The sequence below is a fragment of the Saccostrea echinata genome, unplaced genomic scaffold (genome assembly GCF_033153115.1).
Source record: "Saccostrea echinata isolate AGI-Se365-2 ecotype Australia unplaced genomic scaffold, CSIRO_AGI_Sech_v1 ptg000006l, whole genome shotgun sequence".
Lineage (NCBI taxonomy): Eukaryota > Metazoa > Mollusca > Bivalvia > Ostreida > Ostreidae > Saccostrea > Saccostrea echinata.
Genome location: NW_026889755.1, coordinates 13999119 through 14026123, shown reverse-complemented (window position 1 = coordinate 14026123; position 27005 = coordinate 13999119). Strand labels below are relative to the sequence as shown.

Below are 27005 nucleotides of genomic sequence, written 5' to 3'. Positions count from 1 at the left end.
ATGATAATGAGATAGAATTTGTTGGGAGTGAGAACCATCAGATAAGATTTTTACCACTTTCAAGTGATCAAAAGAAAACACACTGTGAAATCTTAGGAATACCATTTTCTGTGAATCAGTGTGAAAATCAACATCAGTATGGACAGGAAATTACAGTACCAATGAACAGTGTACCAGTTGAGCCAGATGGAAATTGTTTCTTTCGAGCAATCTCATTCTGTTTGACGGGAATACAAGACTACCATCAGACAATACGTTTAGCAATATGCAATCACCTCTTGGAAAATGGTTTACTTTTCTCACCGTTCTTAAGGCCAGGTGAAAAATCTGTAGAAAACCACATTTCCTTGTCAGGCATGCTTAGGGACGGAAAATGGGCAACTGAAGTAGAGATTCTAGCACTATCCCATTTACTGAAAAGTGAAATTCATACATACTCACAGAACAGATGGGTTACTTATTCCGGACAAATGGTAAATTCAGAAGAAAATGTGACTTCATTTGGTGGCATTTATCTAGATCATATAAATCAGAATCATTATAATGTTGTTACATCTATTACATGTGGAGAAAATAGTACACTGACTTCATTACAAAATCTGTTATGTTTGAAAGAAAAAGGAAGGAAAATTGGTGCAGAGAGAAAACAGAAACGACAACAACAAAGTGAAAGAGGCAAACTTCAAAAATCAGGTTTAAGTGCTAAAGAGAAGAAATTGAGTAAGAAAAATGCAAAGTACAGAACTGAACCAAAATTCAAAATAAAATGCATTGCAGATGCTAGGAACAGATACAGAAATGATCAAGAGTATCGTGAAAATTTAAAACAGCTTGGTGTTAATAGGTACAAAACAAACAAGCTACACAAAGAAAAAGTCAAAGAGAGAAGTAAACAAAAGTATGAAACAAACATGCTTCACAAAGAGGATGTGAAACAAAGAAGTAGACAGAAGTATAAAACAAACCAGGCCCACAAAGAAGAAGTCAAACAAAGAAGTAGACAGAAATATAAAACAAACCAGACACACAAAAAAGAGGCAGACAAAAGTATAAAACAAACAAACAGCATCAAGAGAAGGTTAAAACAGCCAGTAAAGTTAGATATCATTCCAGTGCAGAAATAAAGGAACAGAAAAAGGAATTGGTACAAAAACAAAGACAAGCACTGCATGAAATGCTTGAAAATATTGATGAAGTAGTGAAATCATTTAAAGCATGTGTGATACATGGACCAGAATATGTATGTTGCTGCTGCCATCGCCTTTTGTTTGAAAACCAGGTGCAAGGATGTACACTTAAAATGTATGAGAAAAGTATGAAGGCAGTTCATGTTGCAAATTTATGCATTGATAAGAAGTTTGTTCATACTTGTGCATCTGGATGTTCTCCTAATTGTCCCAAATCAAGAACATGGATTTGTTTTACATGCCATAGAAAAATTCTGAGTGGAAATGTTCCAGCTGAAGCAGCATTTAACAACATGTGTTTAGAAGATATTCCACTAGAGCTCAATGACCTGAATACTTTAGAGCAGCATCTAATTGCTCTGCATATACCTTTCATGAAAGTAACCATGCTTCCAAAAGGCGGTCAACAAAATGTACATGGGCCTGTTGTATGTGTGCCATCAAATGTAAAGAAAACAAGCAGTTTACCTCTGAATGAAAATGAAAATCTCTTGTTACGAGTGAAACTCAAACGAAAGTTGTCATACAAGGGATATTATGAATATCAGTTTGTGAACCCAAATCACATTAAGATAGCCCTTAACTACCTGAAAGAAAACAATCAGTGGTATCATGATGTCGAAATCAACTCAACATGGGAAAATGATAATGACCAAAGTACCTTATTCAGTCAGCCAGAAGCATTTGACAGTGAAGAAATAAGTGAAGAACAGAACAGTGCCATGCAAGAAGTTGCTACAGATACGTGTTTACAACCTGTAGATATTGCGCAGGAAGTTCTTGATCACTACTTTGATGATGTTTATAATCTTGCTCCGGGTGAAGGACAGAATCCTGTAAGAATGTTGCAAGAGGAGGGCAATGAAGCAAAAACTTTTCCTCATTTATTTCCAACTGGAAAATATTCATGGAATGAAAGTCGAGATGTAAGGATTACTCTTTCTCGATATTTTAACAACAGGCTGATGAATGCAGATAACAGATTTGCAAAGGATACCAATTACATTTTCTTTTGTCAGAACCTATCTGAATTGAACCAGGTTATTGAGAAAACACAAATTTCAATTCGCAAATCTGTATCGAAACTTGATGGAGGGATACAAGTCACAACAGAAATGTTACAGAATCCTGTTGTACTTGCCAAGCTGCTTAGGAGTGATGAGGCTATGCGATTTATGCAACCAATTAGAGGAACACCTGCATATTGGTCAAGTACACAAAAAGATCTTTTTGCTATGCTTCGACAACTTGGAATCCCCACATGGTTTTGTTCTTTTTCTGCAGCAGAATATAGGTGGAATGAAATACTGGGTTCAATTATGCTACATATGAATGACAGCAGAAATCCTTCTGATCTAGATTGGTCTGAGAAAAGTGAAATTCTAAGAAGCAATCCTGTAACTGTTGCTAGAATGTTTGAACACAGGTTCCATATATTCCAGAAAAATGTAATAATGTCACCAGCAAAACCAATAGGAACCATTGTAGATTACTTTGTAAGAGTTGAGTTTCAGCAAAGGGGTTCTCCTCATATGCACTGCTTGTACTGGGTTGAGAATGCTCCAAAATTAGATGAGGACAGTGAGGAGACTATTTGTCACTTCATTGATAGGCATATCACATGTGCTCTGCCATCAAATGACACTGACCAAGAACTTAGACAAATTGTATTGGATGTACAACAACACAGCAAAGGACACTCAAAATCATGCAGGAAGAAAGGAACAGAATGTAGATTCAACTTTCCAAGACCGCCTTCAGAGTGCACATTCATTTCAAGACAATTAGAACAAAATGTGGATGAGTCAAGTAGTGAGTTAGGTAGTGTGCAGGCAAAGGAGATTTTGTTGAAGGTGTGGAATGAAGTAATGGATGATGCAAAGGCATTTAAAACAACAGAGGAAATATTCAGCAATATAAACTTATCACAGGATTTGTATGAAAAAGCACACAGAGTATTGGCCTCTAAAACATTGACTGTTTTGAAACGAAATCCAACAGAAATGTGGACAAATCAGTACAACCCATGCCTGCTCAAAAGCTGGGATGCAAATATGGATATACAGTATGTATTAGACCCTTTCAGCTGCATTGTCTACATTATATCATACATTTCAAAGTCTGAAAGGGAGATGGGAATGCTATTAAAACAAACTCAACTTGAAGCAGCAGAGGGAAATTTGAGTGCACATGATACCATCAAGAGAGTAGGATCAGCTTATCTCAATCACAGAGAGGTCAGTGCACAGGAAGCAGTATACAGGGTGTGCAATCTGAAGATGAAAGAAAGTTCAAGAAAAGTCATTTTCATTCCTGTGGGGGAAAATCCAACTCGTCTGAGTAAGCCTCTTGCACAAATAAAAAAAAATCGGGAAATTGAGGTTGATGAAAATGATTTAAATGCAGATGACAATGATGAGGAAGAAGATAGTATGTGGATGACAAATATTGTGGAAAGGTATGAAAACCGCCCAGAGTTAAATATTTTCCATAAAATGTGTCTTGCTGAATTTTGCTCAGAGTACAGAGTGCTTAGTAAATCTCAGATCCCTACGGGCAAAAAAGATGGTGTGTATGAATTGAGAAATGGAAAGGGTTACATTCAAAAGAGAAGTAGAGGCAAACCTGCTGTAATACGATATCCAAGATTCCATCGAGATAACGCACCTGAGAAATATTATCAGTGTCTGCTAAAACTTTTCCTTCCATACTGGAATCTGAATCAGTTGAGACCAGCTGGATTTGATTTGTACCAGACATTTTATGAGAGTGGACATGTGAGGGTGAAACCAAACACAAACTTGGAAAAAGTTAAAAGCATAGTGGACAGTAATCATGTTTACTTCTCAAAAAGTGAGGATGATATTGAAAATGCCCAGGATGCATTAGAAATGCTTGGTGAACCAGAGGACGCATGGGCAAGTTTATGTCCAGAAACAGAATTAAATCGAAGAGAATGTTTGAATGAAAAATTAAGAAATGATCAGGAGAATACAGAATCAGAGGTCACAAATGAAATTGAGTGTAGTGGCTCTGATGATGCTATATATCATTTAAGAGAGACTCAAAGCACCAGAAAAGAGATGCTTCCTTTACTGTGCAGTTTGAATGACAAACAGAAGCTCATCTTTTATGCTGTTCATGAATGGTGTGTCAAGAAAATGACTGGAGAGAATGTAAAACCTATGCACATTTTTATAACTGGAGGAGCAGGGACAGGGAAAAGCCATCTGATTAAGACAATACACTATGAAGCTTCTCGTCTCTTTGAAAAATCATTGCCTTCTCCAAATGCAGTATCGGTGATTCTCACAGCTTTTACAGGAACAGCAGCATTCAATATTGGAGGAAATACCATTCATCATGTGTTTTCTTTAACAAAAGCTTTACCAATTCCATATCAACCCTTGAAGGAACAAAGTTTGAGTGGGATAAGAACGAGATTAGAACATTTGCAGATTTTGGTCATTGATGAGGTTTCCATGGTGTACAAAAGATTGTTGTATTACATTCATGAACGACTTGTCCAAATCAAAAAATGTAAAGATCCATTTGGTGGTGTATCTGTGATAGCAGTTGGAGATTTTTATCAACTTCCACCTGTTAAACAACGAAAAGATGAAAGATTGTACAAAGAAAATGGTTCATATCCAGTTGACTTCTGGCTAGATTTTTTTAAAATTGTAGAATTAGATGAAATTATGCGACAACGTGAAGATAAAGCATTTGCAACTGTTCTGAATTCATTGCGTGTTCGAACATGTGAAGAACCTTTATCAGATGAAGCATTGGAAACACTGCGGGAATGCATCAGAGAAGGACCAGATGATGTTCTTCATGTTTATTCTACTAACCAAGAGGCCAATGAATTCAATCTTAAAATGCTGCATGGGAATTGTGAGGAATTAATTGAAGTGCATGCAGATGATTATCAGAAAGATAAGACAACGGGGAAATTAACTTTACGTGACAAACCTTTGGTTAGTACCCGAGTTGATGGCCTCTCTGCTACCTTACTTTTGGCTGTGAATGCAAGAGTAATGCTGACACGAAATGTATGTGTTGAAGATGGACTAGTGAATGGTGCAATGGGATATATTTCAAATTTTGTGTTTAAAAGAAAACAGCCTGCACCAGCAGTAGAAGTAGTTGAAGTCATTTTTGATAGTTCAAGTATTGGTAAAATACAAGGGAAGAAAACACCCAAAGGGAATATTGTCCCAATTAAAAGAGTGGAGGAAGAGATGAATGAGAAAAATATAAAGAGTATTGTCAGACATCAATTTCCACTGAAACTGTCATGGGCATGCACAGCACATAAAGTTCAAGGCATGACCGCCAAGAGTGTTGTTGTGAACTTAGATCGGACTTTCTCTCCTGGTCAAGCATATGTAGCAGTCAGCCGTGTTACTTCAAAAGATGGTCTGTTCATTGAGATGAATGATGAAAGTGTCCTGCAGAAAAAAATTTATGCTGATTTAGATGTGAAGTTAGCACTTAATAGAATGGTAAGATACAATTTAGATGAAGAATTGACATGCAATGTAGCAAAGTTTGAAAATTACAAAACAATTCTATTGTTTAATGTGCAGAGTTTGAGAGGACACTTTCAGGAGATGAATTGTGACAGCAGGTTGATGAAAGCTGATTTTGTATGTTTAACAGAAACATGGCTGAGAGAAAATGAGAACATCCGAGATATTGAAATTTCAGGGTTTGACTTTCACCATATTCCACGTAGCCAGTGTTACGATGATAGTGAAGATGTGATGACAAGACTAAAAACAGCTAAAGGTGGTGGGGTTGGAGTGTACAAGAAGAAAACCAATGAGACAATCTTGATCAATGCTTTGGAATACAAGAATATAGAGGGATTAACTGTAGAAATCCATGAGGAGGATATTGCAATCATTGTACTCTACCGACCGAGTGTACTACCTGTAAACAATTTTCTTGACACATTGCAAAAAGTGGTGGATTTTTACAAGAAGCGTTTTAGCAACTTGTTCATTATTGGTGACATGAATGAAGATGCCAAAGCCCAAGGACCCATACAAACATTCTTAGAATCTATGGGATTTATGCAGTTGGTGCAGTTTTACACAACAGAGGGTGGAACAACTTTAGATCATGTATATGTTACTGGTTCTCTGGAAGCCTGTGTGCACAAAAAATCGTTGTTTTTCAGTTATCATGAAGCTATAGAAATTCATGTGAGAACTCAAAAAAATAAAGATTCAGACTAATTTTGAGTTGACATTATTTTGAACGGGAATTATCTGTCATCTTCCTGGATGAAAAATGGATTTAGTTTATTATCACATATACTAGTAATCTTAATTTCAAAGTCACTGGTCCTCATAATAAGTTAAGCTCTTTTTTATAATCAATGAAAAAATTATTTGGTACCTTTTCATTGGTTGAAAGAACGTGACATTATTGGAATGATTTAATTACCGGTAATATAAATTAGTATAAATAATTTATCAGTAATAAATACAAAGCAAATTTTTTGTTAAAGAAGAGTATAGTGTTGAAATTATGTGATAACATGTATCATATGTTGGTAATGATTGTGTTTTTTTTTTGTGTTTAGAAATCTTCGTTGAGATCAAGATTAGATTCCACATCCATTTTCAATGATCAGACTTCCATGCAGTAAAGTCTACATGTTTTGAAGATAGAAAACATCTACAAATTGAAGGTAATATATCAACATAAAGTTTTGATGAATGTCTAACATGTAGTACAGTGTAGTATTTCGAGAGGGTTTATTTGCAAGATATAAACATGATAAAGATATTTAACTGAAAAGGAAAATTTTATTAAATATTTCATCAAACATACATGTGAAAGGAGGCTCATTACACCACTTTTTGATGATTTACTACACAAAAAATTGAACAGGTTGCCCTACTTACAAAGTGTCTGTTGAGACATAAGTGTCTGTTGAGACTGTAGCTTTACTGGTTTATACTTATAACAAACTAAGAGAAAAGTAGCAGTTTGTTCTTCAAACATTAAAACAGCAATTAGAATAATAATCCTTGATTAAGTCACTTTTTTCTGGCAATATACATATTGCAATAAGATTGCAACTAAAGGAGTAGTTTTTAATAAAATTTACAGAATTTTCAATTTTAATTAAGACACCGCAAGGATTTGTGGGTGCCCTATAGTAATCACTCTGTCTGTCTGTCTGTCATTCTTCCTTCCACAAATTTTCTGGCTTTTCCCAATAACTTTTTTTTTGGTCGCCCATTTAAGATCAAAGAGCCATAGCTCATTTGATAGTCACTTTCGCCTACTCTAGTAGTGATTTTTTAAATACTTTCCTTAACCAAAATTTTGTCATACAATGTTAGTTTATACATGCTTTAAAGCAACTCACACAAAAATAATACTCAATTATTAATAGTTCCCTAATATAATAGTTATAAAAATTGTTCAGTTTATATGGAGAATGTAGTAAATACTGAGGTACCCCCCTAAACAATGACAAACTGTAGGAAAAGACCACCCTTAACCAGAAAAACACATCTGTCTCAATTTTATCCATTTGGTTATCAAGACTTCCTGGCGTGGTGGTATGATTGCTGGACTGAAGACATAACGATCGTGAGTTCGAGTCTCACAGTGCACGTTACTTAATTACGATTTCATTTTTTTTTCTCTGTGTTCATTTTCCTTTGTTTTCTTTTATTTAATAAATACATGTTTAAATAATTTTTAAGATATGTATAATACAACATTGCATAAAAGATAAAAAAAAAAAATGCTGGATTGATGACATAACAATCTTGAGTTCGAGTCTCACAGTGCGTGTTACTTAATTATGATTTTTTTTTCTCTGTGTGCATTTTCCTATGTTTTCTTTCATTTTATAAATACATGTATAAATAATTTTTAAAAGAGATATATAATACAACATTGCATATTGAAAGTATCTTGGGGAAAACAGTCTTAAACTATTTTAATAACCCAAAGTCATAGCTGTTAGCCTGTATTATTTTTAAAATTTCAAACAATCTTGTTTAGATCAAGTAAAATTACTGTCATGCAACAAACTTGCAACTTTGAAAATATAACACTGGTTCACAAATGATTACATACATGGAGTTTGATTTTGAATTGAAAAGCTTTGTGTATAATCTATAAGTAGAAACAAGTGATTTTCTTTTAATACTTGAGTAGGCCGAATCGTCTGTAAGGTAGCTATGGATCTTTGGTTCTTTGCTTTCTTTCAATAAGAGTACCAAATCCTCTGATGTGCACATGTAGAGTTGAGTACTGAATGGGTAGGCATCATCTGATTGGCTGAATTCAGGTAAGTAATTATCTTAGTCTAACACAGTTGGCCGCAGTAGGGTGTCATCAGTTCAGAAGGTCACAGTACCCAAGACGCTGAGGTTGCAGGACTCAAATTTCATACATGTACTCGGGTAAGCTTAAAGTCTTTAAAAATTACTAAATTGACTAATTCCAAGGTAGGTAACAATGTGAGTATAGGAGTGAGAGTACCAAACCTTGGATGTGCACATGGCTTTATTTGTGGCGCATGTAGAGTCGAGTACTGAATGGGTAGGCATTATCTGATTGGCTAAATTCAGGTAAGTAATTATCTTAATTTTAAAGTAAAAATATTAATGTTTGAAATGAATGATGGAATGGGGAAATATTATAGAAAGTATAGAAAAGCCAGGGGAAGTTTTAGGAGTGGGGATTGATTTTTGACATAACATGTTATTTACTGCCGATCTCTCAAAGTTGCAGAAAAGGGCCATTTTGACCTATAAACGCCATGGGACCCTATATTTTTAGCTCACCTGAGCCGAAGGCTCAAGTGAGCTTTTCTGATCAAAATTTGTCCGTCGTCTGTTGTTGTCTTTGTCGTCGTCGTTGTCGTTGTCGTAAACTTTTCACATTTTCATCTTCTTCTCAAGAACCACTGGGCCGATTTCAACCAAACTTGGCACAAAGTATTTTTGGGTGAAGGGGATTCAAGTTTGTTCAAATGAAGGGCCACGCCCTTTTCTAAGGGGAGATAATCATGATTTTTAAAAAAATTAATGGCATTTTAACAAAATCTTCTTTTCAAGAACCACTGGGCCAGGAAAGATGAAACTCGTGTGGAATCATCCTCGGGTAGAGTAGATTCAAGTTTGTTCAAGTCATGACCCCCGGGGGTAGGGCGGGGCTAAAATGGCCGATCAAAGTTTTACATAGGAATATATAGGAAAAATCTTTTAAAAATCTTCTTCTCAAGAACCACTGGGCCAGGAAGAATGAAACTCATGTGGAATCATCCTCAGGTAGAGTAGATTCAAGTTTGTTCAAGTCATGGCCCCGGGGGGTAGGGCGGGGCCAAAATGGCCGTTCAAAGTTTGTATAGGAATATATAGGAAAAATCTTTTACAAATCTTCTCAAGAACCATTGAAACAGGAAAGATGAAACTCATGTGGAATCATCCTCAGTAGAGTAGATTCAAGTTTGTTCAAGTCATGACCCCCGGGGGTAGGGTGGAGCCAAAATGGACGATCAAAGTTTTACATAGGAATATATAGGAAAAATCTTTTAAAAATCTTCTCAAGAACCATTGAAACAGGAAAGATGAAACTCGTGTGGAATCATCCTCAGGTAGAGTAGATTCAAGTTTGTTCAAGTCATGACCCCTGGGGGTGGGGCGGGGCTAAAATGGCCGATCAAAGTTTTACATAGGAATATATAGGAAAAATCTTTTAAAAATCTTCTTCTCAAGAACCACTGGGCCAGGAAAAATGAAACTCATGTGGAATCATCCTCAGGTAGTGTAGATTCAAGTTTGTTCAAGTCATGGCCCCCGGGGGTAGGGCGGGGCCAAAATGGCTGTTCAAAGTTTTACATAGGAATATATAGGAAAAATCTTTAGAAATCTTCTTCTCAAGAAGCACTGGGCCAGGAAAGATGAAACTCATGTTGAATCATCCTCAGGTAGTGTAGATTCAAGTTTGTTCAAGTCATGACCCGCGGGGGTAGGGCGGAGCCAAAATGGCCGATCAAAGTTTTACATAGGAATATATAGGAAAAATCTTTTCAAGAACCATTAAAACAGGAAAGATGAAACTCATGTGAAATTATCCTCAGGTAGTGTAGATTCAAGTTTGTTCAAGTCATGACCCCGGGGTAAGGGTGTGGCAAAAATAGCTGACGAAAGTTTTACATAGAAATATATAGGGAAACCCTTTTAAATCTTCTTTTCAAGTACTTCAAAGCCAGGATTAGTAATATTTGTATGGAATCATCCTCGGGTAATGTAGATTCTAGTTCGTTCAAATTATGATCCCCTTGGGGGTTAAAATTCACCCCCCCCCCCAATTTAAATTAACTTTCAGTTCTGATCTGATATGTGTTTTTTCCTAGCTGATGTGCTCAGGTGAGCGCTGTGGCCCCTGGGCCTCTTGTTTTCAGTATATTTTGTAAGTGCAAAGAAAAATTTTTCCAATGATACCAAGGATATGTCTGAAATTACAATAGGTAAGTACTCAGAGGGCCTAAGATTTGTATTGAGTTCTGTAGGAAATTAATTGGTACTCTTTTCCCTATCGAGTAAGCTAAGAATAATGCCAGATATATTTGAGACCCTGAAGGAGAAATTAGCCTCATTAAGTGAAAAGGTTGGGGGTTGCTGGCTTTGGACAAGGGGGAGGGCTAGAAATGGGTATTGGAAGATGAGGGTAAATTGGCCGGAGGAGGGCAGTACAGTCGAGAGGATGCATCAGGTAGCTCTTATGGAAGAGAAGAGACAGACTAGGTCGCAGTTTGCACTTGCAGGCCTGGAGGTCAGTTATCTCTGCCATGAGAAGTTATGCATCGACCCGATGCACCTTACTCTGGAGCCGCATGCAACTAACCAGGAGAGGATCCACTGCAAGGACCAGGGGTTTTGTTGTGGGGCTCACCACCTTAAATGCATTTTTTATAGTAATTTAAAATATATTTTTTGAATATCAACTTGTTTATTTCCTGTTTTCGAATAATTGTGTTCAGGGGGATTTCTCTTATTGCCTCGGGCATTCAGCTAACATCATGTTTTTCTTGTATTTTACTTCTTCCTGATGTTCTTCTTAAAGTTTATATAATATCTTACGTTTAATTACCCTTTTTGTTTTATACGATTGAGTTTTCTGATACGATTTATTTTATTCATGCTCATTTTTTTATTTTATTCAGGGTCTGGTCCACTTGGCCACCAGTGGGGATGGGGACACCAACCCCTGCACAGAGACTTTGGAGTGGGCTGCCCAGACCATGATTTGATGAGTGAGCTGCACTGTGGGTCCGACCAGCAAAGTTTCTTGTGAAAGTAACATTTCAAGGCAGGGATCGTCGCAGAGTTCTGTTGAAGCTTTCAACCTTTTGCGAGTTGGTGTTTTTGATCGTCCTGTCCAGTACAGCTGGAGACAACCTCTTAGAGATGCAGGCATGGAGCCTTGCCTCATTTTCCGTGGAAGACGGTATTGTAAAACCTTGACCTAAATAAGAAATCTTGCTAACCCAGTTATTTATTACTTTCCCTTTGCACACCAGAGAATGTTTTCTGCATGATGCATGGTCTCCCATGTAACATTTCACAATTGCAAGTTTGGCATATGAGAGCTTGTTTTTTAATTTATCTGCATCTCCAGCATATGTACTGCATGAGCTTGATTAATCTCAGCTGTACATCTGTCAACAGCATCTAGGGCAAAATTATGCAAAAGTTTGGTGTTTTTCTGCTTTAATTGGTTCTCTTTGGCATAACCTCTGAAAGTTTCTGATCTCTTTTAATTGACTTTCTGATTGACTTGGACAAGTGTCGAGTGTCAATATAGTGAACTGGGATATTTTGCAGCAGATTGTCCTTATAGAGGGAATCTGCAGCTCAACCAACAGAGCTGTCCATGTCAATGATTACCTTGAGTCCATCTTTGCAGAGGAGTTCCGCCATCCCCTCCCGAGTCCAAGTGAAGTCATCCTGAATGGTATGGTGCATGGGTAGATTTGCCCCACACACCCCCCAGGACTACACTGATGGTTTGAAGTGCCCTCATCAAGTAAGTGTCCATGCTTTGAACAAATTTTTTTTTTATCATCTGATGTCTTGTTGTGACATTCTCGGCAAATGAGTATACAGTCTGTGTCGCTGACTGGAAGGGTGTCTCACCCACCCCCGAGTACAAGGGGTTATTGTACATGCCATCGCACTGTACAGGGATGGCATGTGGGGAGCCACTTCCCCTTAGAGTGTTGACATCCACCAGCCGGTTACTCATGTCAGCCTCGTTAAGGTTTCCAATAATTGGCATAATTTTGTTTGATGTCTTTTGTAGAGACTTTCTCGTAGGAGGGGGAGTGTTGGTAGAAGGAAAGATTTTCCTCATTCCATCATTGCCTATAGGGGTTTGACTAAGGCCAACTTGAAGCACATAGTTAACAGTGGCAGCTTTCCTACCTGGGGATTTGGTCTCTACCTCCTCATACAGATTGTACCGCCTTGATACATATAGACACTTGGTACATTGAAGGCCCATCCGGCTTCCCAGACCACGCCTCTCATCAAATGCCAGATCTCACTCAAGCGTTCCATCGCACCCCGTATTCCCTTGCAGGTGGAGAGAGATCACCTCATTCCAGATCTCGGCTGTTTTCTCAAGGTGTAGCAGTAAATAGGAATTTTGATTAGCCAATCTTAGTAAGGCCAAATAAAATTGAAATCTTGGTTCTCAGGCCCGCCCGCATCTGTTTTGAGGTAACCGCATTGCTGATTTTATTGTTTTTTTGATAAAATAAAAAGTTGATATTGCGGAGACCAATCCGGGAAAATAATTTCCGACCTCATTTGTTTTGTAGTTTAGTATTCAAATATCACTTCCGGTAGCAATTTACAATGAGATTTTGGCTCCTTCGCTTGAAAATACATTCAAGGACATTACCTACGATATTTACGTTGTTAAGCAATGGATAAAGCAGTAATTTTGACCAGAAATGGAAAGTATATCTGTAATTTAAAAAATTATCTTTATGTTTAAGAAAATTCGGAAATTAAAAATTAAAAAAATACCTCCCTCATCTAATTTTTTGCCATTTAAATGAAAAATAAAATGCCGCCCTCCCGCATCTGTTTTGGAGAAAGTTGGCCTGAGAACCAAGGAATTAAATTTACATAGCCTAAATATACCATTTTTCATTTGCTTGAGACAGATGGAAGTTTTCAGTACATGAGAGCACATATTAGAGTTACTTCCCTTAGACTGTCTGACAAGACATAAGAAATTTTAACATCATATAAATTTAATTCTTTGAAATGAATGCTTCTGATTTCTTTTCTTATGTACCTATATGACTTTCAACTGCATGTATTACATTTTACTTTGCATGTATTAATTTACATTTATTTACTTGTAATAGTATGTAATATGTATCCTACCCTAGTATTGTCCATTTTTTCCCATATTTAGTTATATGAAAGGTAAGTAAGACTTGATTTGTTAGAATTTTTATGAACTATTGCTCAATTATAAATGTTTTATACAAAATTTGACTTACTGTTCTGATTCATTTGTATTTAGGCACTTTGGAGGGCTTTCAACTTTCGGTCCCTTCGGCCTAAGGAGATAGTGGCACATGCGCCGCACGAGCATTTCCTGCCCTTCCGCAGCTATAGGAGTTTCTGAAACCATCTGATGCATCTGCTGGGACAGTCTGTTGTACCGTGCAGGTAAAATTTTCACTCCCTTATTATGGGGCACATTTTGAGGTTTGAAACCATAGTTATGACCCTTTTTGAACTTTGGCATGTTTTTTTTATTTATATAATAAATAGTTCTTTTATTAATATACTCGAAATAAAATGTTTTACCTGGATACGAGAAAAAAGTTTTAAAAATCGCAAAAAATATTTATGATACTGTAACCTCTATTTGCATATAAGACATCTACATTATAAGTGATTCTCATTGGCGGATCTAGAAAGGGGGGGGTCAGATATTCACAGGGCCAGAAAAGGCAAAAGTGAACCTTCGTTATTGCAAATGAAAACTTTTTATAACGTACATAATGAATTTTATATTGTTTTTCAGTTTGTTCTATATTGAATGTAAATTGTTACCTGTCAATAAAAAATGCATTGTAATTCCCATGCCATCCCTGGTATTGACCAATTGCAAGCTCATGCATTTGTATTGCTAATTTATGCCAATATTCACCAATGTTATAAGTTAAAAAAAAAACATAATATAACAAATACAATACTTGAAATCAGACAAAAACAAAAAAAAAAAAAAAAACGAACAAATAAATGACGGCTTTATTTGTGAATAATCTGTCCAATTTATTTTCAGAACTGTTTTTCAAGAAAAGTAAAAAAGGAAACGGCTGTTGATGTTGAACAACTCCCTTGAACCAACTTTATCTTTCCCACTTTTCTTCAAAGTGAAATGAATGAATATCATTGAGTGAAAGAGTTAAACTTTTGAAAAGATTTCTGATTTTAATTAAATGGCAGATGTTTTAAGTTCACCATTCACTTTTGCCATATTTTATGGTGCTAATTAAACATAGAAATGACCCTGTCGTAAAAAGGAATAGGCTTATAATGATAACCATTTTTGTTAGTCATTCTATTTTTCCAACATACTATTATATGTAATTAGTTTTCTGGATTTTATACATGTATATAGATAATATGCTAATTTAATAAAGATGACTTGCACATCAATTTCAAGTTTGTATTTTTTATGAAAGTTATGGTCCTTATATTCTGGAATGTTTTAAGATATTGGTGAAAATCGAGTTTCTTGATGTTTGACCCATTTGATATGAAAGCATCCACAGGTAGTGAATATATATGAGTTAACAATATTTTACAAAGGAATATACATGAAAAAATCTTCTCAAGAACAACAAAGCCAAATTGGGATGTATATTGGGATTACAGACACGACATTCTTTTCTCTTGTACTTCTATTAAACTTAGCTTTGTCACCTGCACCAAAGGCTTAAGGGCAGATGAAAAATGAGATGACGCAAACAAAAAATGGATTCCTGGATTTAGATATATTTTTAAGCACCGAGGGAGAACATGTTTGTTAATCATATTTTAAAATGAAATTGAAAAGAAATTGAGAAATTCTAGAGAATCATTTTTTTTTTAATATTTGGACTAACCCAATCAAAATAAAACTGATCCCGATCAAAATTAACACAGAATGAATAAAATACTAATTTATTGCCTCTTTCATGTAGCTACAATGAAGAAATCTACTTGATTGTCAAGCTCAATAATCTTTGACCCTTTTTACACCTAATAAGATTAGTGTTGCTGGGGAAATGTTATTTATTTCCATTAATTGTACTTTCATGGTTGGAGTCGGTTAAATTTTGATCGAGTTTGGTCAAAGTTTAAATGATTAATTTATTTAAAATTTGGCTATTTCGTTTCAATTTCTTTTATAAATATGATTAACAGACATGTTTTCCCCAGTTACATGTATGACTGGTTTTCAAAAGATTTTTATCCACAAGTTTAAAAAATATTCACAAATAACATGTTTTATTTTCATACATATTTTTTCCATTTTCTTTGGAAAAATATCAAAAAAATCATATAAAAAATTAAGAGCTAAAATCGGCCTTTCAATGCTGAAACCTTTGTTTAAAAAGGTTGACTAATAGATCTATAAAATTAAAATTTGGTGTGGCATTCCTCCTTAAGTTCTTTAAATAGACACCAAGGTCAATGACCTTGTGACCTTGACTGTGATCTATATGCGAGTTTTCTCGAAATTTGTTAGCGCAGGGAACATCGTAACCAAAAGCGTGGTGACATTAAATCTCAGTCGTCAGTTTGTCAGTCCATCACAAAAATTTAAACCTTGCCCATAACTTCTGAATTACTGGAATTATGAGTTTCATATTTCACAGGTTTGTTCCTCGTGACAAGACATTTCTTTAGGTACCACCAATTTTGAACTTGACCATAGAGTTTGACCCACTTTTTACGCATACATCTTTAATTTTCACTTTGGCCATAACTTTTGAGTGGTAAATACTATCTTTTTAATATTTCACCTAGGTTTTTTTTTGTGGCAATACCTTTCATTTGATAGCAACAACTTTGACAATGACTTGGGAGATTTCCATCTCATGGAAAAAAACTTTGGCCATAACTTTAAAACGGAAAGAATTAGAGCTTTCATACTTCACATATGTAATCCTTGTGAAAAGTCCTTTCATTGGAGAACTCTGACTTCTGATCTTGACCTTGGAGTTTGGCCCACTTTTTATAAAAATTAACCTTGGCTATAACTTTTGAAGAGTTATGGCTTGGGATTTCATACTTCACATATGTAATGTTACAAGACCTTTCATTAGATAGCAAGCACTTAAACCCTTTGACCTTGGAGTTTGACCCACTTTAAAAAAACACTTGAATGGTAAGAGCCAGGGCTTTCATACGTCACACATTTATTCCTTGTGACAACACATTTCATTGGATAACAAGATTTTTGACCTTCTGTATTTGACCTACTTAAAAAAAAAACTTGACCTTAACTTTTAATATGAAGGGTTAAGCTTTCATACTTTACATATCTATTCCTTGTTATCTTTTTAAGCACGCACCTGCTATTTTAATATGACGTGACATAAAAACCACACAGATCCACCACTCTGTCCACACAGGAAATACCCATAATGACAAGAATAATAATTTTCGTAATGAGGGTAATCGTCTTCATAAATCCAGGCTTGTACAAATTGTATGTTTGTAAACATGATTTTTTGAATTGTAGATCCAAATAATTGAAATTTGTAGTGATATCAGTTTCATTTTCTTCATATAGATATGTCAAACATCCAAATGTGTAGTTCCGAATATAAAACTGTTGACATTAAGTATATAATTATAACGAATGTGTATATCTTTCATGTTGTAAACTTGTTTTACGGAATATATATTTTCGCGCTGTGATGAAAACGCAGGTAATTCACAACTCTTCAATTTTCAAGTCTACACGATAATCGAATTTTGATTATGAGTACCTTTCATATATTAGCTGCAGAACTGTAGCTCTCTGCTTGAGAAAATTCGGATAGATAAAGCAGAGAGCTACAGATCCAAGCGTTGTAAAAACCTTCGATTTACGCCGACGATTTTTTGTCGCTACTTTAGGTATTTATTTCGTGTAGATTAATCTTTCTCATGCTTCTAGAATGGTATCCTATAACAGTCCACGTATTTTAACTCTTATATTTGACCTTTGTTTACCTTTTAACGGTCCGAAACAGTCCTGTATATAGTTTTGTAATGTCGGTTAAAGAGTTCCATTTCGACGTCCGTAACCACAAACAGCCATTTGTTAGCGTTGAGAGGTAAGTAATTAAATGATCAGGAATTGAAGTTGAATGTATGAATAATTATTAAATACCATTTAAAATTATTTCCAAAGCTTGGGGAAGTATAAAATACACAAAAAAATACCCATAATGAGCGACGAAAAAAGGTCGGCGTAAATCGAAGGTTTTTACAACGCTTGGATCTGTAGCTCTCTGCTCTATCTGTCCGAATTTTCTCAAGCAGAGAGCTACAGTTCTGCAGCTATTCATATATATATATATATATATATATATATATATATATATATATATATATATATATATATATATATATATATATATATATATATATATATATATATATTAAATACTTCGGCTATAAGTGATATTTATGGGAAAGTTAAACATCGAAATAAAGATGTTATCTCTTTAAACCAGAATGCTGATGCATTTAATCTTATATCTTTTTCCTACTCCTCTAGGTTTATTAATAATATCAGTTAGGTTTTTTGAACTATTACTGTTTCGAGATCAAGCTATGATAACTTCTTATTTTAAGGACTGGAAATCTTTCGACCGGAAGTAAATTTTACAAGGATATTTGACCTTACTATAGACAGTAGCAGTCTGAATAATATATCTAAAAATATTTCAAATTCTCTTTCTATAACAGATATTTATTGGAGATTAAAATACTCAAATTTACGTTGTTTTTCTCATATTAGCGGAAGTTGCCGTTTTTGTTTCCGGTGGGAGTGATCGACATATTTCGAAACAGCAAATAAGATGCAAAACTGTTATGCCATAAGGGATTCAAAAAAGAAAAGTTGAAATTTTCGATTTATTTGATCACTTCCTATGACGACCGGAAGTGACAGCTGTAATCCAATTGGATTTGCCCACTCATCAATATCTAGTATTCCTTTAAGTTTGGTGTCTTCTTCTCTTTCCGTTTTCGAGATCTCGATATGATAACTTCTCATTTTGAGGACAAAAAATCACGCGACCGGAAGTGAGTTTTGCAAAGATATTGGATGATACTGTAGACATAAGCAGTCTGATTAACTTCTTCAAAAATCATTTCAATTACTTTATCTATAAAAAGTATTTATGGGAAAGAAAAATACTCAAATCATATAGGTTTTCTCTTATAACTGTAAGTTGTCGTTTTTGTTTCCGGTAGGACTCATATGGTTCAAAACTACAAATATGATGCTAAAAAGTAATGCAAAAAAAGTTGCATAAAAGGAAAGTTGAAATTTTCGATTTCTTTTATCATTTCCTGTGGCGACCGGAAGTGACGGTGGACAATCTTATAACAATCTTATAACAAGGAATTCCCCAACTTATCAAGATCTATTATTTCATAAGTTTGGTGTCTTAATCTCTTACCGTTTTTGAGATCTAGCTGTGATAACTTCTCATTTTGAGGACAGGAAATCACGCGACCGGAAGTGAATTTCATAAAGATATTGGAAGTTACTGTAGACATTAGCAGTTTATATAACATATCCAAAAATCATTACAAATGGTTTTTGTATAAAAGATATTTATAGGAAAGAAAAATGCTCAAACTATGCAGTTTTTCTCTTATAACCGGAAGTTGTCGTTTTTGTTTCCGGTGAGACTGCTACATTTCAAAACTACAAAGAAGATGCTTTAATTTGATGCAAAATAAGTTTCATAAAAGAAAAATTGATTTTTTTAATTTCTTTGATCACTTCCTGTGACGACCGGAAGTGACGGCGAACAATCTTATCCAAATTGTTTTTGCATACTCATCAAGATCTATCTCTCCTTTAAGTTTGGTGTCTTTATCTCTTACCGTTTACGAGATCTAGCTATAATAACTTCTCATTTTGAGGACAGGAAACCAGGCGACCGGAAGTAAATTTTACAAGGATATTTGACGTTACTGTAGACATTTGCAGTCTGAATAACATATCTAGAAACCATTTCAAATACATTACGCATAAAAAATATTTATGGGAGAGAAAAATACTGAAAATATGCAGTTCTTCTCTTATAACCGGAAGTTGTCGTTTTTGTTTCCAGTGAGACTGATATATTTCGAAACTACAAACAAGATGCTATAATGTGATGCAAAAAAGTTTCAAAAAATAAAAAGTTGAAATTTTCGATTTCTTTGATCACTTCCTGTGACGACCGGAAGTGACGGCGCACGATGTTAACCCGATTGGTTTTGCCTAATTATCAAGATCTATTACTCATATAAGTTTGGTGTCTTCATCTTTTACCGTTTATGAGATATGACTCGGACAAAACTTTTTTGAAAAAAGCGGAAATCGGACATAACTGACGACCGGAAGTGAATTTTGAAAAAATGAAAAAAACGCCTGAGCGTATTTTCATTCTCTATCATCCCTGAAAATTTCAGGAAAATCCGTCCAGCCATCTCTGAGAAATCCGATTTACAAGAAAAGGGGAAAAAAAAAATAATAATAAAAAGAAACAGTAGAATCACTATAAGGTCTTCCGTCTGAAACGGAAGACCTTAATAATAATAATAATAAACAGTACAATCACTATAAGGTCTTCCGACTGAAACGGAAGACCTTAATAATAGTCCCGTACCGGCAGGTGTAATCTGGTTCCCATCAAAAATCGAAAAGCCTTCATTTAGTCTGAAAATCATTTAAGCGAAACAAAATACAAACTTTATCTATAACTTATCAAGGTAGACTAACATACCAAAAATCAGTTCAATATCTGTAAGTGTTTAGAAAAAAGTGCGGAAATCCGTTCAAAATTAAAAAGGCCCTAATTAACTAAAATCATTGAAGCGGAACGAAATTCAAACTTGATCTGCAACACATCAACGTACAAAAATCAGCTCAATATCTACAAGCCTTTAGAAAAAAAGTGCGGAAAACCAAGTAGGACAGACTGACAAACAGACAGAGGGACAGACGGACGAGAAGGAAACCTATAGTCCACCTCTGTTTCACCGGTAAGGTTCTAACAATAATCCAGACTAGACATACCAAATTAAAGAGGGGAAAAATTATGAATTATAAAAAAGCATAAGATAATCATTATCAATGGAAAACTTACATTTTAAACTTTCTCATGACCAGGAAAACATTACTTTAGTATTGAGAATATTGTTCAGTGTTGGTATCACTGGTATCTCTTAAATGATCTCAATATCGCTCTTTTAATATAAATGACTGAGTTTTAGATTGCATCTAAATGTACAAATTCCTAAACCTTGTTGAATATTTACAATTACTGTTAAAACAAATGCCCTACGTACCTTCATGCACGAGGAAAGTAGGTAATAAGTAAAAAAAAAATTAAGGTCATAAAAGGTTTGAAGTAATTAATTTTGACGTTTTAAATATAAGAAAATAATCAAATCAACATGTCCCATTGAAATCAAGCACATTTTCAACTAGTTATAATTGTAACGGGCACCGTTACAGATGTTCCCCAAACGCTCCCCAACTCCCTTTTGGTGTCTTATTTCCTGTAAGCTTCATTAAATAAGGCAATGAAGTATATTGGTCGTTTTTTCCATTTCACGCGCGCGCACGTGCATGCATGTGCAGGATGACCATGTCATCCTGTCTATACTATTAATGTATCTTTATATTCTCAGTATCAAAACATTTCATCAAAAATATATAAGTTCCGGCTATATCAAGTATACTGGTCATCTTAGCATTGCGCGCACGCGCACCTGCATGCATGTTCATAATGACCATGCCATCTTGTCTACACTTATAATATGTCTGTTTATTCTTAGTATCAAAGCTTTTTATCAAAAAATATAAAAGTTACGGCTATATTAAGTATATTAATCATTTAACACATTGCACGCGCGTGCATGTGCATGCATGTGCATGATGTCCACATCATCTTGTCTACACTTGTAATATATCTGTATATTCTTAATATCAAAGCTTTTCATCAAAAAATATAAAAATTACAACTATATTAAATATATTGGTCATTTAACACATTGCATGCGCGCGCACGTGCATGCATATGCATGCATGTGCATGATGACCATGTCATCCTGTCTACACTTTTAATATATATAAATATTTTGAGAATCAAATCATTTCATCAAAAAATATAAAAGTTACGTCTATATCAAGTAAATTGGTCATTTTACGATTTGCGCGTGCGCGCACGTGCATGCATGTGCATGTTGACCATGTCATCTTGTCTACACTTTTAATATATCCTTGTATTCTGAGTATCAAAGCATTTCATCAAAAAATATATAAGTTACAGCTATATCATGTATATTGGTCATTTTACGCATTGCACGCGCACGCACGTGCGTGCACGTGCGCGCAAAATGACCTTCGTTCCGCAAATCTACATAACATACCTAGTAACCCTAAAAAGGTTTTAACTCAATTGGATGTGCAGTTTCCGAGAACACTCGAGGACAAAAAAGTACCGGAGAAGAAATAAGAATAAACTAGATGCGATCTCGTTGCGAGCAACGAGTGGGTCTTCCGTCCGATTTTTGATAAGATGAGATACGAATTTGACTGAGATTTTCGTTCATAAATATATAAATAGTGAAAACGTACAATTTCCTTCAGTTATGTTTTTGATCATTATGGCACCTAAAAACGCCACATTTGATGAAGATTTTAAAATATTTATAGTAGCAGATCGTGAAGATGAACATTACTGTAAAAGGGTTATAGATGAAAGATTTTTGGCCCCTCCGAGCCCCTAATTCGAGGGGTCAGCCCCTTTTTCTTGATATCAAATGAAAGGTCTTGTAATTCTGAAGACTTTTTGTTCAACAACTGTTCAGAAGTTTCGTTTCGTTTTCGAGATATGTAGACTTGAAATATTTAGGTGCCGTCTCTTTAAGTCCTTATAGGGGCTGTTTAGGAAAAATTAAAGGGATGCACATTGTTGAGAACATCATTCTAAATAACATTTGTTAAATATTGCTTTTCAAAATATTTCCCCTTTTCGAGATATAAAGCGTCCAAGATTTAGCATTCTGGTCCCTTATGGCCCCTAATTACGTAATATTTGAAGAGAATTTAAGATATATAGTTGCAGATTGTGAAGATGAACATTTTTGCTTCAATAATTAATATCAAAATATTTAGCGTTAAAGAGTTATAGATGAAAGACTTTCGTCCCCTCTGAGCCCCTAATTTGAGGGGTCAGCCCCTTTTTCTTGATATCAAATGAAAGGTCTTGTAATTCTGAAGACTTTTTGTTCAACAAGTATTCAGAAGTTTTGTTTCGTTTTCGAGATATGTAGACTTGAAATATTTAGGGGCCGTCCCTTTAAGTCCTTATAGGGGCAGTTTAGGAAAAATTCAAAGGATGTACATTATTTAAAACATCATTCTAAACAACTTTTGTTCAATACTGCTTTTCAAAATGTTTCCCCTTTTGGAGATATAATGCGTCAAAGATTTAACATTCTGGCCCCTTCTGGCCCCTAATTACGTAATATTTGATGAAATTTTAAAATATATGGTTGCAGACTGTGAAGATGAACATTTTTGCTTCAATAATTAAGATCAAATTATTTAACGTTAAAGAGTTATAGGTGAAAGACTTTTGGCCCCTCTGAGCCCCTAATTTGAGGGGTCAGCCCCTTTTTCTTGATATCACATGAAAGGTCTTGTAATTCTGAATTCTTTTGTTTAACAACTGTTCAGAAGTTTCGTTTCGTTTTCAAGATATGTAGCCTTGAAATATTTAGGGGCCATCCCTTTAAGTCCTTATAGGGGCTGTTTAGGAAAAATTAAAGGGATGCACATTGTTGAGAACATCATTTTAAACAACTTTTGTTCAATAATGCTTTTCAAAATGTTTCCCCTTTTGGAGATATAAATCGTCAAAGATTAAGCATTCTGGCCCCTTGTGACCCCTAATTACGTAATATTTGATAAAAATTTTAAAATATATGGTTGCAGATTGTAAATATGAACATTTTTGCTTCAATAATGTATACAAAAATATTGCTTGTTTAAGAGTTATAGATTAAAGACTTTCGGCCCCTCTCGGCCCCTCATATGATGAGTCAGCCCTTTTTTCTTAATATCATGTCAAAGATCTTGTCATTCTGCAAAAATATTGTTCAATATGTTTTAACAAAATAATTATACTTTAAAAGATATGATACAAAAAGTCTCAAAAATTCACTCATGATTCGTGTCCTGAATTTCAACCCCTACCGAGCTTCCATACTAGGCACTTCCGGAAAATATCTAAGCCCAGGTGCAAAATGGCAACATGTCCTCTATCATCACTGAAAATTTCAGCACTCTAGCTTAAGCCGTTTTTGAGTTCCATCGCAGACAAGGAGGTCCTCTGAATTTTAATAAAAGGGCGATAACTCTCGACCGGAAGTAAATATCCCTTAACGGATTTGCCGGAATTAACTTCAGATGTCAACGCATCTACCTTGAAAATTTGAATAAAATCGAACGAGCCATCTCCGAGAAATCCTCTGCACAAATTTTGTAAGGAGAAAAAAGAATAATAACTAGATGCGATCTCGTTGCGAGCAACGAGTGGTTCTTCCGTCCGATTTTTGATAAGATGAGATACGAATTTGACTGAGATTTTCCTTCATAAATATATAAATAGTGAAAACGAACATTTTCCTTCAGTTATGTTTTTGATCATTATGGCACCTAAAAACGCCACATTTGATGAAGATTTTAAAATATTAATAGTAGCAGATCGTGAAGATGAACATTACTGTAAAAGGGTTATAGATGAAAGGCTTTTGGCCCCTCCGAGCCCCTAATTCGAGGGGTCAGCCCATTTTTCTTGATATCACATGAAAGGTCTTGTAATTCTGAAGACTTTTTGTTCAACAAGTACTCAGAAGTTTTGTTTCGTTTTCGAGATATGTAGACTTGAAATATTTAGGAGCCGTCCCTTTAAGTCCTTATAGGGGCAGTTTAGGAAAAATTCAAAGGATGTACATTATTTAAAACATCATTCTAAACAACTTTTGTTCAATATTGCTTTTCAAAATGTTTCCCCTTTTGGAGATATAATGCATCAAAAATTTAACATTCTGGCCCCTTCTGGCCCCTAATTACGTAATATCTGATGAAAATTTTATGATATATAGTTGCAGATTGTGAAGATGAACATTTTTGCTTCAATAATTAATATCAAAATATTTAACGTTAAAGAGTTATAGATGAAAGACTTTTGGCCCCTCTGAGCCCCTAATTTGAGGGGTCAGCCCCTTTTTCTTGACATCACATGAAAGGTCTTGTAATTCTGAAGACTTTTAGTTCAACAACTGTTCAGAAGTTTCGTTTTGTTTTCGAGATATGTAGACTTGAAAATTTTAGGGGCCGTCCCTTTAAGTCCTTATAGGGGCTGTTTAGGAAAAACTAAAGGGATGCACATTGTTGAGAACATCATTTTAAGCAACTTTTGTTCAATAATGCTTTTCAAAATGTTTCCCCTTTTCGAGATATAAATCGTCAAAGATTAAGTATTCTGGCCCCTTCTGGCCCCTAATTACGTATTATTTGATGAAATATTAACATATATGGTTGCAGATTGTGAAGATGAACATTTTTGCTTCAATAATTATTATCAAATTATTTAACGTTAAAGAGTTATAGGTGAAAGACTTTTGGCCCCTCTGAGCCCCTAATTTGAGGGGTCAGCCCCTTTTTCTTGATATCACATGAAAGGTCTTGTAATTCTGAAGACTTTTTGTTCAACAACTGTTCAGAAGTTTCTTTTCGTTTTCAAGATATGTAGACTTGAAATATTAAGGGGCCGCCCCTTTAAGTCCTTATAGGGGCTGTTTAGGAAAAATCAAAAGGATGCACATTGTTGAGAACATCATTCTGAACAACTTTTGTTCAATAATGCTTTTCAAAATGTTTCCCCTTTTGGAGATATAAATCGTCAAAGATTAAGCATTCTGGCCCCTTATGGCCCTTAATTACGTAATATTTAATGAAAATTTTAAAATATATGGTTGCAGATTGTAAGGATGAACATTTTTGCTTCAATAATGTATACAAAAGTATTGCTTGTTTAAGAGTTATTGATTAAAGACTTTTGGCCCCTCTCGGCCCCTCATATGATGAGTCAGCCCTTTTTTCTTGATATCATGTCAAAGATCTTGTCATTTTGCAAAAATATTGTTCAATATGTTTTAACAAAATAATTATACTTTAAAAGATATGATACAAAATTCACTCAAAAATTCGCTCATGATTCGTGTCCTAAATTTCGACCCCTACCGAGCTTCCATACTAGGCATTTCCGGAAAATATCCAAACCCAGGTGCAAAATGGCAACATGTCCTCTATCATCACTGAGAATTTCAGCACTCTAGCTTAAGCCGTTTTTGAGTTCCATCGCAGACAAGGAGGTCCTCTGAATTTTAATAAAAGGGCGATAACTCTCGACCGGAAGTAAATATCCCTTAACGGACTCGCCGGAATTAACTTCAGATGTCAACGCATCTACCTTGAAAATTTGAATGAAATCGAACGAGCCATCTCGGAGAAATCCTCTGCACAAATTTTGTAAGGAGAAAAAAGAATAATAATAATAATAATAATAATAATAATAATAATAAAGGTAAAAAAGAAACCTAAGAATAATAGAAGGGTCTTCCGCTGAAGACGGAAGACCCTAATAATAATAACTAGATGAGATCTCGTTGCGAGCAACGAGTAGGTCTTCCGTCCGATTTTCTGATAAGATGAGATAAGATTTTGACTATGATCTTTATTAAAAGATAATAATATATAGACTTCCCTCATTAGATTTCATTCTTTTGATTTATCTAACATTATCAAAGAGTTATAGATGAAAGACTTTTGGCCCTTCTGAGCCCCTAATTTGAGGGGTCAGTCCCTTTTTCTTGATATCAAATAAAAGGTCTTGTGATTTTGAAGATTTTTTGTTCAACAACTATTCAGAAATTTCCTTTCGTTTAAGAGATATATAGAATAACAATATTTAGGGGCCAGCCTTCGAAGTCCTTAATGGGGTTGTCTTGCAAAAAATTAAAAGGGTGTATATTGTTTAGAACATTATTCTGAACATCTTTTGTTCAATATTGTTTATCAAAATATTTCCCCTTTTCGAGATATCAGGTGTCAAAGATTTTGCATTCTGGTCCCTTATGGCCCCTTATTACGTAACATATGATCCAAATTTTATAATATATAGCTGCAGAATGTTAAGATGAACATTTCTGCTTCAGTAATTTATAACAAAATATTCATCATTAAAGAGTTATAGATGAAAGACTTTTGGCCCTTCTGAGCCCCTAATTTGAGGGGTCAGTCCCTTTTTCTTGATATCAAATAAAAGGTCTTGTGATTTTGAAGATTTTTTGTTCAACAACTATTCAAAAATTTCCTTTCGTTTAAGAGATATATAGAATAACAATATTTAGGGGCCAGCCCTCCAAGTCCTTAATGGGGATGTCCTGCGAAAATTAAAAG

At 34.9% G+C, this 27005-nt stretch overlaps 1 protein-coding gene and 1 long non-coding RNA gene across 7 annotated transcripts; both read left to right on the top strand.

The window, feature by feature from the left end:
• Positions 1–1300: 1300 nt before the first annotated feature.
• LOC133180419 (uncharacterized) lies at positions 1301–6433 on the top strand. Its single transcript, XM_061314949.1, has one exon. It carries the CDS (start codon positions 1301–1303, stop codon positions 6431–6433), a length of 5133 nt encoding a protein of 1710 aa, XP_061170933.1.
• A 1800-nt stretch (positions 6434–8233) lies between these two features.
• Positions 8234–14912, top strand: LOC133180281 (uncharacterized). 6 transcript variants are annotated; one of them, XR_009720306.1, is made up of 4 exons: positions 8234–12260; positions 12537–12898; positions 13776–13924; positions 14547–14912. It is a non-coding gene; the product is annotated as an uncharacterized LOC133180281 (long non-coding RNA). The 6 variants fall into 6 exon arrangements; XR_009720305.1 differs by having other exon boundaries at positions 8234–8514; positions 11398–12260; positions 12537–13924; positions 14547–14911; XR_009720304.1 differs by having other exon boundaries at positions 8234–8629; positions 11398–12260; positions 12537–13924; positions 14547–14911.
• Positions 14913–27005: the final 12093 nt, after the last annotated feature.